The sequence below is a fragment of the Brienomyrus brachyistius genome, chromosome 5, assembly GCF_023856365.1.
Source record: "Brienomyrus brachyistius isolate T26 chromosome 5, BBRACH_0.4, whole genome shotgun sequence".
NCBI lineage: Eukaryota > Metazoa > Chordata > Actinopteri > Osteoglossiformes > Mormyridae > Brienomyrus > Brienomyrus brachyistius.
Window position 1 is genome coordinate 16,892,163 of NC_064537.1, and position 16,188 is coordinate 16,908,350.

The 16,188-nt window shown below is 44.7% G+C and overlaps 2 protein-coding genes across 15 annotated transcripts in view; one reads left to right on the forward strand and one right to left on the reverse strand.

Moving 5' to 3' along the window:
• LOC125742962 (microtubule-associated protein tau-like) overlaps positions 1-9,686 on the forward strand; it is a 46,514-nt gene extending 36,828 nt beyond the window's left edge. For all 14 annotated transcript variants that reach the window (XM_049015481.1, XM_049015483.1, XM_049015482.1 and 11 more), the window contains 3 exons: positions 2,162-2,243; positions 2,597-2,703; positions 5,727-9,686. In XM_049015481.1, the coding sequence (XP_048871438.1) occupies positions 2,162-2,243; positions 2,597-2,703; positions 5,727-5,942 (405 nt within the window). In that variant the 3' untranslated portion in view covers positions 5,943-9,686. The remainder of the gene's footprint in view (positions 1-2,161; positions 2,244-2,596; positions 2,704-5,726) is intronic.
• Positions 9,687-11,021: 1,335 nt separating this feature from the next.
• kansl1a (KAT8 regulatory NSL complex subunit 1a) overlaps positions 11,022-16,188 on the reverse strand; it is a 28,021-nt gene continuing 22,854 nt past the window's right edge. Inside the window, 8 exon segments of the mRNA XM_049015476.1 lie at positions 11,022-12,898; positions 13,191-13,443; positions 13,529-13,641; positions 14,031-14,088; positions 14,281-14,402; positions 14,921-15,075; positions 15,228-15,410; positions 15,684-15,866. Coding sequence (XP_048871433.1) covers positions 12,680-12,898; positions 13,191-13,443; positions 13,529-13,641; positions 14,031-14,088; positions 14,281-14,402; positions 14,921-15,075; positions 15,228-15,410; positions 15,684-15,866 — 1,286 coding nt within the window. The 3' untranslated portion in view covers positions 11,022-12,679.

The window sequence follows — 16,188 nt, forward strand, 5'->3', positions numbered from 1 at the left end:
TTCGAAAAACGGAGGTCTCAGGTGTGATGGTTTTTGGTTAATACGACAGCACAAAGAGATCATGCAGATCGCAGAGCATCTCTGCCTGTCCCCTGCCTGTATGCTGGGTGTCCATTTTTAGCTACCCCCACCCCCACCATCCCAGTAGGCCTCCTGCAGCTACAGTACGATGCATACCCCACTTTCCACTGTTGGCCCTGCATGATGTACTTGGTCAAATGCATCGAGTAGCGTAGAACCTGGACCCACTGGTAGTGTGTCTGCCGGCGGAGTCAGCAGCACGGTCCCCCGGGCTGGAAACTATCATGTTTGCCATCATACCAGCTGGGTGTGTCCCTCAAACAGAGCCGAGCTGCTTAGCCAAACATGGTAATTTCCCAGCACCTCCCCACCCCGTTAGTCCTTGTAATCCCCAGGTGTCCATCACTAAAGACATTGCGAAAACATTGTTGACATATCATTAAATATCAAACATTGCTGACATATCATTAAAACTAATACTCGACTATGTTGCTGGAAGTGTCCCTCAGAGTAACAAAGACCTCAGTGGTATCTGCACTGGTGAGCAGAACACAGGCTGTTTGTTCTCCCTGTTTTGGGGGGGGGGGGGGGGGGGGGGTGGCACCGGCTATGTTTTGTGGTCAGCTGTTGGCCACGAGTGACCTCACTCTCATGTGAGACTGACAGATCGTTGTAATTCTGCCGCCCACTTGGCCTTACACTGCTTAACTTGCAATACCATGTCGAACGTTTTTTTTTGTGTATCTCCTGGTATTCACATCCTTAAGGTGTTTGTGATCGTACGAGGATCTTCTCACGGGCTTTGCAGTTAAACCTTTCATTAGACACTAGGCCTGATTTTGGTAGTAGTTTTATTAAAATAACTAATAAATGTTTAACATGTATTATAGGTGTGGAGGATTTCCAAGTCGCTAGGTATAAAAGTGTCTTCCATGCCAATTACGATCAAGTCAATAGCTCTGATAAACACTAATCCCAAGGATATTCCGGTAAAACCAGCGTGAGGCAATATTTTTAAGCCTGGCGTAGTGGTGGTGTTTTGGTGCTTCCGAGCGAGGCTTTAAGGAAGCTGATCATGCAGGTAACGGTTTTGGATGCGGTCAGACGCACTGCTCTTCATAGTCAGTGTGTGCTGCCAGCATCCTTTGGATCAGCGGTACTGATGGACATCTCCTCTAAAACATATTTATTTCCTGATGTTGACCCAAAATATTCTGATTGAATCATTTTATTTTCAGTAGCTCCCTTCTCAGGCAGTATAAAATTGAATATGCTCCATTCTGTCAGTTCCTCCACTTTTATGTGGATAATATATTAATTCCTTTAATGTAACTGACGGGTGATGAAGTACATCAGCTTTTATAACAGAGCTTTTGCAGGATATATTGTCGACCTGCAATAACAATGTTTTAACATAAAAGAGTAAAATATTTTATTAAATGTATGAAGTATATATTACATTTGTGTAGTAAAATAAATGCAACTAAAAGGACAGAAACTAAAATGCACCCAAAAGGTTTGCTGTATTTTTTCCCCTGACTTTCTCACATTATACAATGTGTTTTCTGTTTCAGTATTTACCAATCTTATCTTTAAGTTTTTCTGCAAAGAGGTATTTGATTTCCCCCCCCCCCCCCCCCCCCCCCCCACTACTTAATTTTCACCTGTCTTTAATATCACTGGGTGTATTTCTCCACACTGTAAATAGGAAGTACAATCACCTTCTTCCACCCGCGGCCCTTGAACAGTTACAGCCGTGAAAAGAAAGTGCTCAGACGATGACATGAACCTGGTGGAGTACCGTCTGAAAATTGGACACCTAAAACTCCAGTTCTTTCTGTCAGTCCTGTTACGTCGTTTTTAATCATTTAGATGCAACAAATACCTGTGACCTTCTGGGTTCTGCCATTTGACGTCTTTCTTTTCATTCTGGAGGAATTTATAATGGTGGAGAGAAATGAAACTGTCCCCCTCCTTCCTTAGAATTAGTGACAGAGCTACTGGATCAGCCCAGAAACCTTGTGACTTTTCTTGCACGTCTTCTGCATGCTCCTTTCGCCCTTGTTTTCCTGAAGGTCTGCTCACTGGTTAATGTTCTAATGCTCTAATGCTGCCTGCCCCTTATTCTTATTCTATCCAGATTCAAATTGTTCACAAAAAGATGGACTTGAGCAATGTTCAGTCAAAATGTGGCTCGAAGGACAACATTCGACACAAACCAGGTATTTTACCGTGTGCCATAATGTGGGTGTCATCTCATATTTTTATTAAAGTACATTCAGATATGCACCAGCATCAAAAAAATATTTTTCCCATTTTGATGTCGATATTCAGTGACATGTTGACAGTTAGCAGTTGGCGAACAGGTAAAGCATGAGATGCCAAACTGGAACGTAAGAAATTTACAATTGCAGCGTGTCATGTGCATGTCTTAATAATGTAAGGAACCAGTTAGTGATCATTTTTGATAGGTTTGTTGGTTGCTGCTATAGTCTATAAATTAAACCCTGTTGAATTAAACCCAACAGTTGAAAATGTACTTTGATACTTGTAACCCCTCCCCCCCCAATTCAAGGTGGTGGCAACATTGAAATAAAGACAGAGAAGCTGGAGTTCAAAGGCCAGTCAAAGGTTGGCTCTCTTGAAAACATCGGGCACGTGGCTGGTGGAGGACAGAGGAAGGTAAGGCTGTCAGACAGTGAAACAGCATTTGGACCAGTTTGAATTCAACACAGTAAAATTAAGCCACCATAATCAATATTTTCAGCTTTTTATGTATACTTTATGTTGTTTTGAGAGCATAGCACTGAAAAAGCATTTCTTCTTCCTTTCTGGTGGCTGACATGATTTGTTTTTGCCCAGTTCCTGGGCACTGCTTCCAAACGCGTCCTCCTCACTACATTGCATGGCCAACTATGACCTTTGCTACTGTAGCACCTTTCGCAACACGTGACACGCACACACACAGCAGACAATTGTGCCCATGTACAGCCAATCGGGGGGGGGGGATAGTCTGCCTCTGTCCACGATCTCATCTGGAGCCATTTGTCCGCTGAGAAGGAGCAGCAGGGATGGCCGGCCTCTGCTTATGCAGGGGAGAGGCACCAGTCAGGAGGCTGAGTAGCGGCCCACCTAGACAAGCCGTAGATCAGGCTGAACATGAACCAGACAAGGACATGCAGCTTCCTCAGCAACCATAGTTGTCTGGCCCGCTGCCTTTTCCCCCTTTTCCGATTTCCTTCGTCTTGTGTCTCTAGTGGTCTTGTGCCCCCTCTCGCTGCCTGTCTGTTCCTCCTGGATTTCTGCTTCTCTTTCGCAAATGCCTTTTAGGAAACCCAGGAGAAGGACCCTTAAAGGGCAATGGAATTAACACGACTAACTTAATAATTTCATGTTTTCTAAATACAAATTCAAGGTGAAAGCACTTGAAATCAATTTAGAAGCCGCTAGAGTTATAAGGGCAGTGAATCTAATTGTTTAGAGTTCAGTAGCTGGGTGTCAGGGTGTTTGGAAATGATCGTGCCTAGAAGTTCAATGTCTAGAAGGACAGGTGAAAAAAGTGGGGGACTTGGAGGGGAGACCGTGTAGGGATGGTCCATGGAATTGTGGAGAGTGCAGAATTCTTTGAAACTTCAGCTATGTATGATCTCTCCCCTGTGAAGCCTTGGGGTGCCCAGGTTAGGTCAGATGCTCACTCTGATCATGTATTTTCAGCCTTAATCAGCTTGGAGTCATTCATCTCTGGTGTCTTAGTCTTGTATCTTCTATCATGGGTAGGTCAGGATTACCATGAGCAGCAGAGAGGGCACTCTCCCGTCAGTGCTGGTTAACCAGCATGATGATCTGTGAGGAAGGAGGAGAGTAGGCTGGTATTGTGTATATACTGTAAGGCTTTTAGGTAAACCTTCCCCTCCGAATGACGGTGAGACATTCAGGTGAATTTTGTAGAAGAGACCATCTAGCGATGGCTGTGCTTAGCTTACCTCGCTTCGCTTTTCCTGCTTCTCTTTACTTTTCTTTGGCTTCTGCAGTCACGCGTCCTCCATCTTATTTTTTTTAAAGTTTGTTTTAACTTTTGTGTTGCTGTTAAACCCATGCCGTTTTGGTTATTTAACAAAGATGCATGTTTTTCGCCATGGTGGGGTTCCTCCGTAGAATGAGATGGGCAAGAAGGCAGAGGGGGGCATGAAAAACGTACCCCTAAACGGGGACGATCTGGGCCCCACCCCCACTGACACTTCACCACAGTCTTCTCAGCCCCCTTCTGAATCCTTCCCACCCATGGGGGACTCCCTCATAAAGCTTGAGGACTCCAGTAAGTACTCGGCTTCCATGATCAGCCAATGCCCCCCCACCCCAACTCTGTGTGTATGAAATGAAAGCTGCCTCTATTGCTGAGGGAACCAATGAATAACATGCCCCTGTTTCCTTTCGACCAATCCTACTCAATACAACTACAAAATCTTTATTGATATTTTATGGAGATCTTTTCTGGTTCATTCCTACTTATGCATGAACAGTCTCTCTGTGTCCCCCCCCCGTACTGTTTTGGCTTGAATAAAGCTTGGAGGATTTACCCAAGGCGCAGACAGCTCTGAACAAAGGCTCTGTGTCATCTGCATTAAACCCAATCTGTGATTGTCTGTGACTGCCTTACTTCAGACTCTTGTCAGAAAGTAATAATGCAAATGCAGAAGACTAGAGTCAATCATTTTAGTTTGATCTTTGAATAAAATATGCTATACCGTGCAAAAGGCTTAGGGGGTCAAAGAAATTATTTGAATGATCTTCATGTTGGTGCAAAAACTGAGACGTCTGTCAAAGTACCTTAGCTTAGCCATTTCAAATATTCTCCGAAAGTCACTCCAGGGTTCGCAGTAACCAGCCAGTGTACTTGTGCACTTCCTGTCTCAGTGGCAAGCGTACCATGTTTGGCTAATCTGTAGCTTATGAAATTATTTAATTTAATTAAAGGAGCTCGTGGGGAAATTTTACGAATTTGGAAACCAAAGCAGTCAATCTTATTGTGTGAAGATGAATAGATTTAAATGTTTTCTTTAACTGCCTAAGAGTTTTGCATGGTACTATATATGTGCATGTATATGTAAAAACTCTTTATACCGTATTTGCACAGAGCATCCATCTTGGGTATATAACAGCAAACATATAAATAAACTGGTATTTAATGTAGCTACCATGTTGATAATAAGTGCTATATTTCTATGGACAGGTATTTGCATGTGTAACTTTGTTGTTTGTGATAAAACATGCTGATTAGCCCATTTACCACAAGGGGGAGTGCTTGTGCCAGTTTTTTCCCAATGATAACATCTTCACTAGTGAAACACGAGTGGGAAGAAAAAAATTAAGGGTTTCATAGAAGCGGTGTGAATGCAGCCTGTTGGAATTTTAATCCACACACATGATACAGACCGAAAGATGAACATCGGTAAGTCATGAAGCAAGGAAGGCTGTTTGTTCTGCCCTTGAAACAAAGGAAGGTGGTGCCTCATATTGATTCATTATTTAAGACTGACTGGCTCACACATCACTCAAAATAAATGAGGACTCAATGAGCATGTGATGTAACATGATCATCCATGGTGCACAGGACACACGAAAGCAGCACGGCGGCTTACAGGTCCCCTGTTCTGCCCCACCCTAATCCCCCATCCCCATCCTATGTGACATCCATGTGTCCACAGATTGAGTCACACAAGCTGACCTTCCGTGAACAGGCCAAGGCTCGCACAGACCACGGGGCGGATATCGTCTACAAGTCCCCCACTGCCTCCACGGACGGCTCGCCCCGCCGCCTCAGCAACGTGTCCTCCTCTGGTAGCATCAACATGGCCGACTCACCCCAACTCTCCACCCTCGCCGACCAGGTGTCCGCCTCCCTTGCCAAGCAGGGCTTGTGATTCCCGTGCCCCCCAGCTGGATTCCTCGCTCCCCTGAGGGGAACAAAAAAATCACTCTGAAAGATGAAAAAATAAAACAGTAACCTTTGCGTTCATTCCTCCGTCCTTTCAAACGAGTTGTGTGCAGGATTTCCTAACTGGGTCATATATCCTACCCTGCCTCTTACTGTATTTTTGTTGATTAGTGTTTTGGGCATGACGGTTAGATAACTAGGAAAATCGATGAGTTATGATATTTAGTTTACTTCCATTTCTGGAATATATTTGAATGCATTGATCCTGTTTGTTGTTGATAATGCAAAACCAGGTCCCTTTTAAAGAAGAACCACACTAATCACACAGACCAGGAGCCTGTAAGTTATTTCAGCACTTCTCTCACGCCTCTATCATGTTGTCTTTTAGTCTGTGCTCTTAAGAGACCTCTAAGATGTTTTGTTTTATGCAGTCTGCTTTTAACCTTGCTTGCGTGTCAACTTAGTAAATGCACAAAATTCCAAATACAGAAATAAATAGGCCTATGGTTGGAGTGAAGTGTATGTAATCAAATAAAAATCATCAGGAAAAATCCAGAAAAAAGGAGGGAAAGTGGTTTTAGCATATACTTCATAATAAGCAAAGCCCTTGTCAATTATGATAACTGTGGATCACACAACTTCTGCACATCCTACATTATCTGCATAGTGCAAGGGCAGCCCATTCAGTCTACTCTCACAAGGGATTTCCTAAGCAGCATAAAACTGGATGATATTGAGTCCTTGGGCAGAGCATTGAGTCAGTTCAAGCCTTCAGAATCACTCTACTATTCAGACTGTTATCTCAGATTCAGAAGCCCCAGTGGGATTTGCCATTTGTTTTCTGCATGGACTTACTTTACCCAACTCTGAACTCCAGTAAGAGACAGACTTCAGCTCCATTTCTGAACGACTACAGTGAGGCATGTGTATGTTGCCGAGTAGTGAAATTATTTATCAATGTGAGAACGGCAGGGCCGCAAGGGCAACCTTGCTTAAACCATGATTACCGTTATATCAGAGCATGGAAGAGGACATCTTACCAGTGCATTTCATCATACCTTTATTCTTTTCCCCTTACTGCACAAATGTGACCTGCGTTAATAGGGATTTAGTGAGGGAAGGATTGATCTATGAACTACAATAGAATTCTTGGTCACCATGACAACAGGGTGGCAAATGCTTCCAAGTACGTGCAGCTACATGAAGGACTGAATATGTGTTTTCTTTTTGGTTGGGGGCCTCTGACCCTTGATATAAATGCAGACTAGGAGGCCAATGCCACGATTTTAGCCGTTAATTGAGTCATGATATTATACTTACCACAGGTAAAAGTAGCAGAATGACAATAAACACAGCTTCACATGTAGTTTAGTTTTACATTTAAGTTTCATGCTGTGCTTTAACATAAACCTGGCAGACAAAGAGCTGAGAGATTTTATAACACATCAGTCCGAGAGATCCTATTACTAACTCTAATTACTGTAGTGACAAATTTTTACATGCTTCCCTTTTTTTGAAATAAACTACTTTATCTCTAGTTGGTTCTGGATTTAACAATTAACAGATGTACTTTGGGAGAAAATCTGGATCATGGGTTTTATTCTTTTAAAACTCAGGTTCCTCGTCAGCATTATTAGGCATTAAGCTGTGGTTTCTGAGACTCCTTTAAAGCATGTATATGGAAATATGGTAAATTAAATAATTCGTAGTTTCCTCAGTTTGCCCTCCTTTGTTAAACTGTTTTAAAGAAACAGTTTCATGATTGTTGTCAAGTTATTTTCCCATCCACAATAAGCCCTTGTGGAACTTTAAACAGTGTGGTGCGGTGGAGGATAAACGTTTCCTTCAGAGTTTCCTGGACAAAACAAGTTTGAGGATGTGCAGGATGGTGGAAGCCAGCTCTTACTCTCACCACGTCGACATTACAGGGTACCTGTTATAAAAATGGCAAGGGGAGGGTACCCACGTTAAAGTAGAAACGCTTTGCAAAGATGCAACAAAATTTTCAAGTAGTAGAAGTGATGCTGCATAGTCATACGCTTGACTCCATTCTCATTACCCATAATTCCCCACCTCACATTATTCCCCTCCCCATTGGCCTTTTCTCCCTGCATGTACAGCTAGATAAGAAAGAAGACTAAAGCAAGACCGTGACCGAGCCCAAACTCCCCCTTCCCAACGCTTTCTTCACTGAGGGCACATGCTGCGCCACATATCAAGAAAGTAAATATTTCGTCGCGAGAAAAAAAAAAAAGGAAAAAAAAGTGAAAAAGTATGAAACGCTTAACTGCATAAAACCAAGCTTTTTCTAATAGTATTCCGTGGATGTGCGATGTACCTGATTATCAAAACCCTGTTTTGGATTGTGTCTGCTGGCGTAATCTACCCTTTTATTTATGTTCATGCTCCTAAGTAAATACTTTTTATTTAATATTTTTTTAAGATGAAAGCTCTTCACAAAAACATTTTTACCCTTGTTGATGAATGAACTGAGACTACACTAATTAAAAGAAGAAAAAAAGAAAAAAAAAATTACAACTGTCATATGTCTGAAAGGTCAGAGTGGATTGAAATAACAGTAATATGTGTATGTGTTAGCAAACGTTAAACGGCTAGTAGACTGCTGTGATAGTTAAAACTGTCGCAACTTGGGCAAGGAAGCAACATCCGGAGTCTACGGTTCTGCTTCAGACCTGAACCTGAGGTACCACTGGTTTCATGGCATAGCCTCCAAATCTCCATGCATAAAAAAATTCAGGTGTAAAGAAACGGGATATTTTGGGAGTTGATATTTAGAACCATTGCTGGGGAAAAAAGGGGGGGGGGGGGGTTCAGGCCTGAGCAAAATGAAGATGAAGGAATGTTTGAAACTCCTGCAAAAATCGAAACTGCAGTGTGACGATTTCGGTTTAGTCAGATGGGGGGTGGGGGGGGGGGGGAGAATGATTACAGCCAGGGCTTATTTCTATTGATATTCTGCTGTTGCACCTGTTCACCAGTTAGCCTAGAACCTCCATTGTATTCCAATAATGCCCATTTTCATATTTAGGGTGATTTCACTTGTGACAGCAGGAGAAATAAGACCCAAGTGCTCACCCATTTCTTCTTGATGGGGACGATGTGTTTGATATGATAGCGTTAGAGAATTATCCAACCTATGTATGTGTGTACTTGTTTGGCTTATTGTTGAACCACTGCAGAGGTATATTTGAGGCAGTAACAGAAGCTTGCTCCTGAAGATTCAGTTCCGGAATGCAACCAGTTCATTTGCATGTAGTCTTGTAACTTATATCGCTGACACCAAAACTCTTGAGTGACTTGGATGTATGTTTGAATAGTCCGTCTCCTCCGCATTAAATGAACAAAGCTTCTTGGTAGCAGGAAAAAGTAAAAAAAAAAAAAGAAAAAAAAGAAGAAAAAAACCTGGTAGAGACGCTATATCCAAGAACCACAGGAGGGGAAGGGAAAATGTTCTGTGAGGCTTTCTATGTTGTAAATGATTTTTTTAAGAGCTCTCCCCTCTTTTGAGAGTTTTGGAAAGGTATTGCCATTTCAGTCTCATTAATGCCTTTAAACTCCCCCCAGTTTCTGCATTTTATTTCTGCAGTTCTACATTCTAGCTTGGCAATTGTGACTGTCCATATGGTTATTGTGTTTTATTAATAACTGGTTTACACTGATATTTGTTGCTGTAAATGTGAATTTGGAAATAAAATCTGTATTAAACAGCTAGGTTTGCTTCAGTTTCTTCCATAAATAGGTTGTGGGGCAGTTTAACATACCTTTATGCTGGGGGAATGTAGTAAGGGGTAGTGTAATGGAGTTCCACCGTTTTGAGGATGTATTTGAAGCAACAGAAAATGTGCTACAATATAAGTTTAATATTGAGAAGCATAAATACTGCTCCCCCATGATTGCTAAGTATTCATTACAAATATACGCCTCAAAAGTTTTCAAAAGGTTCCCCAAAAGTTCTTACTGTTCATTTAGGACTGCCATCACCTGAACATCAAACAACAGCTTTAAGGAATCAAACATATTTACACTTTTTTTGCACAAGGCCTGATGAATGTACCAAACTATCATACATCAAATTATACGCCACATTAGCAATCCTAAATGTTAATTTACATGTTAACCCACACAATACAATAGGCTTTTTAACACTAATCATACATTATACATTCATATAATGTCTATATATTCCATTGATTCTAGCAGACAGTCATACAATAACAGTATGGGTACTTATGGTCCCATCATATTGCCAGGAGAATATTTACTCAGGTGCTGACAGTGTCTGGGACAGAATAAAACAAAATCTAAGAAAAATATACCATGGACCTGATGAATGGAAGAACAGCATTTGGTTGAGGGTGGAAGAAAGGAGGGAAAGTAAGGAAAAAAAAATTACCTAAACATTCTTCCCCAACAGTGACCCTCAGTGATGAATCTAGGAAAGACCTGGCTGGTCGGAGTTTTACACAAAAATGTTCTGAGGGCAGAAGGAACAATGATTGGTTCAGAGACACTAATCAGATTGTGGAGTAGGTGGGACCAACCAATCAGATGTTTTGCTTGGATCTCAGGGAGATAACCAACCATTGTTCCTTCTGCCCTTAGAACACTTTTGCATAAGCACAACTCCCACGAGGAGAGACCTGCAAGAGACAGCCTCAGGGGAACTGATGGTTCGACTACAGACAATACAGCATGACCCCAAACCCACCACATCCAACTCTGTTCCCCAACTCCACGGTTCACAGAGGCATTTCAATCCCTGCCGTAGTCAAAGCCCATTTTTTTTGGTTGGGGGTGGGATGCATTCTCGTGGTTTGGGACTTGGTCCAGGACTACACAAAACTACACCCCAATGCTTTCACATGAGCTCACCAGTCTACACTTCAAACTGTACAGCAACAGGGAAAACAAAATACATGGATAAATGCACAACTGTAGAATGATCCTTCTATCACTTTGGGTTTACAGTGGAGTGATTTCCTCCTCCTCCCCACCCCAGGCGATCCAATGAAACCCGACAAATAAGTCCCAGAACTCAGGCAAGTTTGAACATGAATCGTTTTAATGGTACTATTTACAAAACAATTCTCATAACTGATTCCGTTAACTGCCGCAACACAAATTTGTACAGTTCAACCCGTCTCGCGCAACTACAAAAAGTACAGTGATACAGAATTGAAAGGATATTCACAACTGAGGCGAAAAATATAACCTACAATTTGTATATGTATATATAATAAATTTTGGATTGCATAGCAATTTGCAACTAAAAAGGTAATAGTGCTTTAATGTGTTACTTTTTATGATAATTGACAGAATGCTGGGCGACAAAAACAACTGCAGCCAAGTAGTCTCTCGCAATCATATCGACTACAATAAATAGTAAAACACTAGGGAAAATACTGTAGTCTCTGAGTATTGACCACCTTTTCCCTTAAATTCTGCAACCTGAGGTCTGGGCGTCATTCAGAATGGAGTTGCTACGTGTGACACAGTTTCCTTTTAGAGAGAACATCTGACCTGTGCGCGAAGGAACCACAGACACCAAGAGGACCAAAAAAACAGGGCAGTAAAAGAAATCGCACACCAAACACGACAGGAGGGGCAAAAAAGACAACGGGCATTAAGAAACATCTACCATCTCTTCTTCCACAACTTCATCTCCCCAATAGTGCAATCTACTAAGATAAAAGTGGTGGGGTGGGGGGGGGGGGACCATTTTATCTTTGAGTTACAAGGAGCAATTGTGAAATAAAAACTAATTATGGAAGTGCATCTTCTGCACTAGTCGGTGCCCCCTTGTGGGACAAGTGCTCCACAGAGGCTGCGGAGGATCTTGCCACCCAACCCTCCAAAAGCATCTCCCAAACTCTCATACAAGTATGCAAGGCATAGAGAGCCCAGATCATATCTGAGGGCAACAGAAACACTTCCTTTATTGACAAAAAAAGAAACAATACAAAGCTGGATAATAATGTTTAATGTTTGGGGGGGGGGGGGGGGGGGGGGGGGGAGGGGGGGCTGGAAACCGAACACATGAAACATCAAAATTATGGCTGACAGCCAGGAATGGAGAACAGTGGAGCAGAGGGGCCCTTTTACCAGGCCAACCTAGACCTGCTATGAAATGCAAGTGCTGAAATGACCCCCAAAAGGCTGCATTCATCACAGACATGTTCTCTTTAAAGGAAACGACGCATCATACGTGCTTGTCATGGTTATATACGGGAGTTTCATTCCCTCTGACTTTTTTTTTGTAGTCACTCCACTTTAAACCTATGTGGGGCGGGAGGGGTCACAGACATCAAGTAAAGGAGAGAACAGCCCACAGACCAAGCCCCTTTGAGAAGCCAGCTACATAGTGCGCTACAAGTGTACACTTAACACACCAGAGAACAACACTGAGCTCCATGTCGTATTTTAGCCTCCTATTTGCTTTCTGCAAGCCCGCCCCCCCACCCGTCCTCAGACATTTGCCTCCCCTGCAACAAAACAAGATTAAAAACATTTCTAGAGTCTGTATATTCACTAAAAACTGTGAAAAAATTTGACTGATGTTTGAATATCAAACAACAGGATTCCATTTTTATTTACTTTTTTTGTTTTAGCTTTGAGTTTCTTTATTTTAATGCCTGTGTTGGGGCACAAGGGTGAGGGATGGGGGTGGCAGGGACAAGGTGGCAGACAAAAGCCTCGTCTTTTTCATCGCTGGGTGGGGGCAGGCTTCTGCTTGCCGCTCTCCTCGAGGAAAGGTGAGGAGGGCCCGTTCTCCGATTCAGACCTGGACAAGCTCAACCTGCTCCCAGAGATTCGGCGGATGCCCCGATCCAGCCCCTCGCATTCCAGGCTGCCTGGGTCCTCCAGCTCCTCGCCCGGGTCCTCCACCAGAGGGAAGTTCCTTCGCTCCCACGGCTGCACAGGCTGAGGGAGCAGGGGGGACATGAGCCATGACCGCCAAGCCACAGAGAAACGCTCACACATGAGTGACGCTCCGACGCCCCAAATCCTCCCCCCACATGCCTGTAAGGTTAATGCCTAGTTTTCTGCCATCTACATAACCTAATCTGTAATGTCTGGAAAAAAACCAAATACATCTTTCGCAACTGGATAATCTTACCTTTAAATGAACAAATTCTAGTGCCGTCTTAAAGGTAATATGTTTATATGTAACATTTGACAACTGTGTGAAGCAAGTCTGACATGGTCTCCATACCTGCTCCTCAAAGGTAAAGTCGGGGGTGGAGCAGCTCGTGTCCTCACTGGACTGGAGCCGCTGGGAGTCCCTGGAGCAGGGAGTATGGGGGTTGGACAGCAGGTCTGGGCTGGCAGGGCTGTGCGGCGATGGTATGGGGCCATAGTCCTGCAGCGCGTGGAAATGTGCCGGGTCCGGCGAGGCAGGCTGCGGCGTGGACGGGTTGGTGCCTCCCAGCAGGGGTGTCGTCCGCCCGTCCAGGGACTTGTATGACCTTTTGGGGGCGAGTCAGTTATTGGCATGAGGTGACGACTCACCACTGAAAATGTCAGCCTTAGGGGTGCGAGTCCCCAGCCTACCTGCTGCCTCTCCTCTTGGCAGGAGCACTGGCCACCCAAGTCCAGCGGGAACGCTCCTGATCCTCGCAGGGCTGGTGCAGCTGGACGAAAGCAGAGTCTGACAGGTCCTCGATCTGCAGGAATGGGAGAGGATGGTGACTCACGGAGCCTTATGGACCTGCTAATGTTGCCATTTGACCAGGTGGTACAGCACAGCCAGAAAGCCAGAGTCCTTATAGTGATAACAGTAAAGGCAATAGCAATGATCACACACACACACACACACACACACACACACACACACACACACACACACCTTTTACCTTTTGAAATATAAATTATAAAAATAATAAGCTTGAGATTTAAAAAACCCACAATATTCCTACAAGGTACAAAACTGATCCATGGAATTTTGGCAAGTGGTTAAATGGTCAAGACTGAACTCCAGAAGCTTGCTGAACGTCCACAACCAGCAGAGGTAAAAACCTGCTCTGGAGAAAAACTGTTTATTAGCGACGCATACCTCAGCGCTTTCATCCTCCTCTGCGATTGGCTGTGCAAAGATATCCACTTTCCGCCAGCTGAAAATAAAGGGAAACACCTTCATGAATGTGCTGAAAGGCCAGTTAGAAAAATGGGACAGAGTTCCAGCTAGTAACCGTCCCACTGGAGGAAAAACGCCGGCAGTTCCGTTTGTCGGGGATGAGTGGGGGATGAGTAGGGGATGAGTAAGGGATGAGTAAGGGATGAGTGGGGGATGATGGCAGTCGTACCTCGGTGTCAGGATCTCCTTGTATTGCAGCTTCTCCACTCGTGTGGTGGCAGCCACCGACATGGGGATTACAATGTTGTTGATATCGAACGAACTCTCCCCCCGCCGCCTCCTGATTGGCTGCTGTGGGGGGGGGGGGGGGGTGGGGCAGACAAGTTCAGTGCCATTCACTTTCACACACATGCATGTCAACAAGCACACACACACACACACACACCACCTCACTGGATCTCAGGCGCTGATTTGGCGGTGGGAGGAGGGTCTGCGAGGTGGCAGTAAAGGAGGCTCACAATGCAGATGCCTCACAATCAGGCTGCAGCAATACTGGTACATACAGCACAACCATATCCCTGTCAATAAGCTTCGACTAATTCATTTGTTCCAATACGTGTCCATTAAATATCCCCTACACCCACTTGCCCTATTCAACATGGCAGGGAATAACTCAGGGCAGGGGTGCCAACTCCTCGCAGCTCACGCACACCGTTCACACCTACAGGCAATTTCAGTCCCACTGAAGTCAGAAATCCAGGGGTGCCAAAATCAATCGACGTGTCTGCTAGAGAAGAGAGATACTGACTGCAGCCTCATTTCCGCGGACTTGAGAGGCGGCACAGATCTAACACACGCGCTCTACTTACTGGGGTGGCGGTGGAGCTCAGGCTGCCAGGCCCCAGGTGCATGGAGCTCTCGGAGGACGCGGATAGCTGCCTCATCAGGGGACTGTGAGTGGGAGTGTGCAGGCTGGTCAGCGACGAGCAGGGACTGCCAGTGTCCATGAAGAGCTTGGAGGTGACTGGATGGAGCAAGAGCACGAATGAGAAGGACCGATGGCATTATGAACCCCAGAGAAGGCTCACAAGTAAGTGAAATATTACATCACAAAGATGCCCTGACCTGATACCTTCTACTGGGCGAGGCTAATCGAGGAGGTGCCATGCTACTCACCATCTGGCCTCTCCATGGAGTGCTCCCGGGGCCTCTTGCGGCTGTGGCCCCTGTCGAAGGCCCCAAGCGAGGGCTCCTGGGTGCGCTCCGCCTTGCAGAGTGCCCGACCGTCCAGGCGGGACTCGCTCAGCAGGCTGTCCAGCTGCTGTCGGTGCAGCTTCTCGGGCCGAAGCTTGTGGAACCCTAAGTAGGGCAGGGAGAGGGTCGTCAGGGCCTCTCCCCAAACACGACTGAACTCCATAAACTCCACGAGCCAAATTGCTATTCGCAAATCAGAGATGCTGTTTGACTTTAACTGGGGCTCCTGCAAACTCTCGCTGCGGAGAGGAGCCTAAGACTCAAGCTCAGTGGTGCTTCTTGTTGCCCTTGGACTCCTGCTCTGCCATGGGAAGGCAGAGGGATGAGGGCGCCATACTGAGTGCGCGTTTGGGGCCGTGAATGATGGCGTATACTTACTGACGGCGGCGAGGAGCGAGTTGGCCAGCTTGTGTTTGTCTTTGGAGGGGGGGTCGAGAAGCCGGCTGCCGAGAGGCACCTTGTGTTTCAGGGACAGCTTTTTCAGCGGCTTGCTCCTCTCCAGAGGTTTGTTCTGCCAGTGGGTCTTCAGAACCCGCTGAAGGTGCAGGTTCATGCAGACGTCTGAGTGGAACATGGCAAACCGCTTAAACCGCTGCACTGTACTATTAATAAGTGTTGTCACTACAACAGTAACAATCTGACCCCCCAAAGACTTAATGAAAAAACAATGATATTTTTACCCCTTAATATTGGGAACATTCATGTACCTCAATTAGTTCCACCTGTTGTACCAAGACCTACATTCTTGTACTGTATCAGAACTCTGCTTAATCCTTTTGTTGATTTAACACACTTCCACAATGCAGACAGTGTCCAGAAGCTCCAGCTTCGAGTCGTCATATATTTCATAGCCAACATCAATGCCCTTGTGAGATCTGGCCTT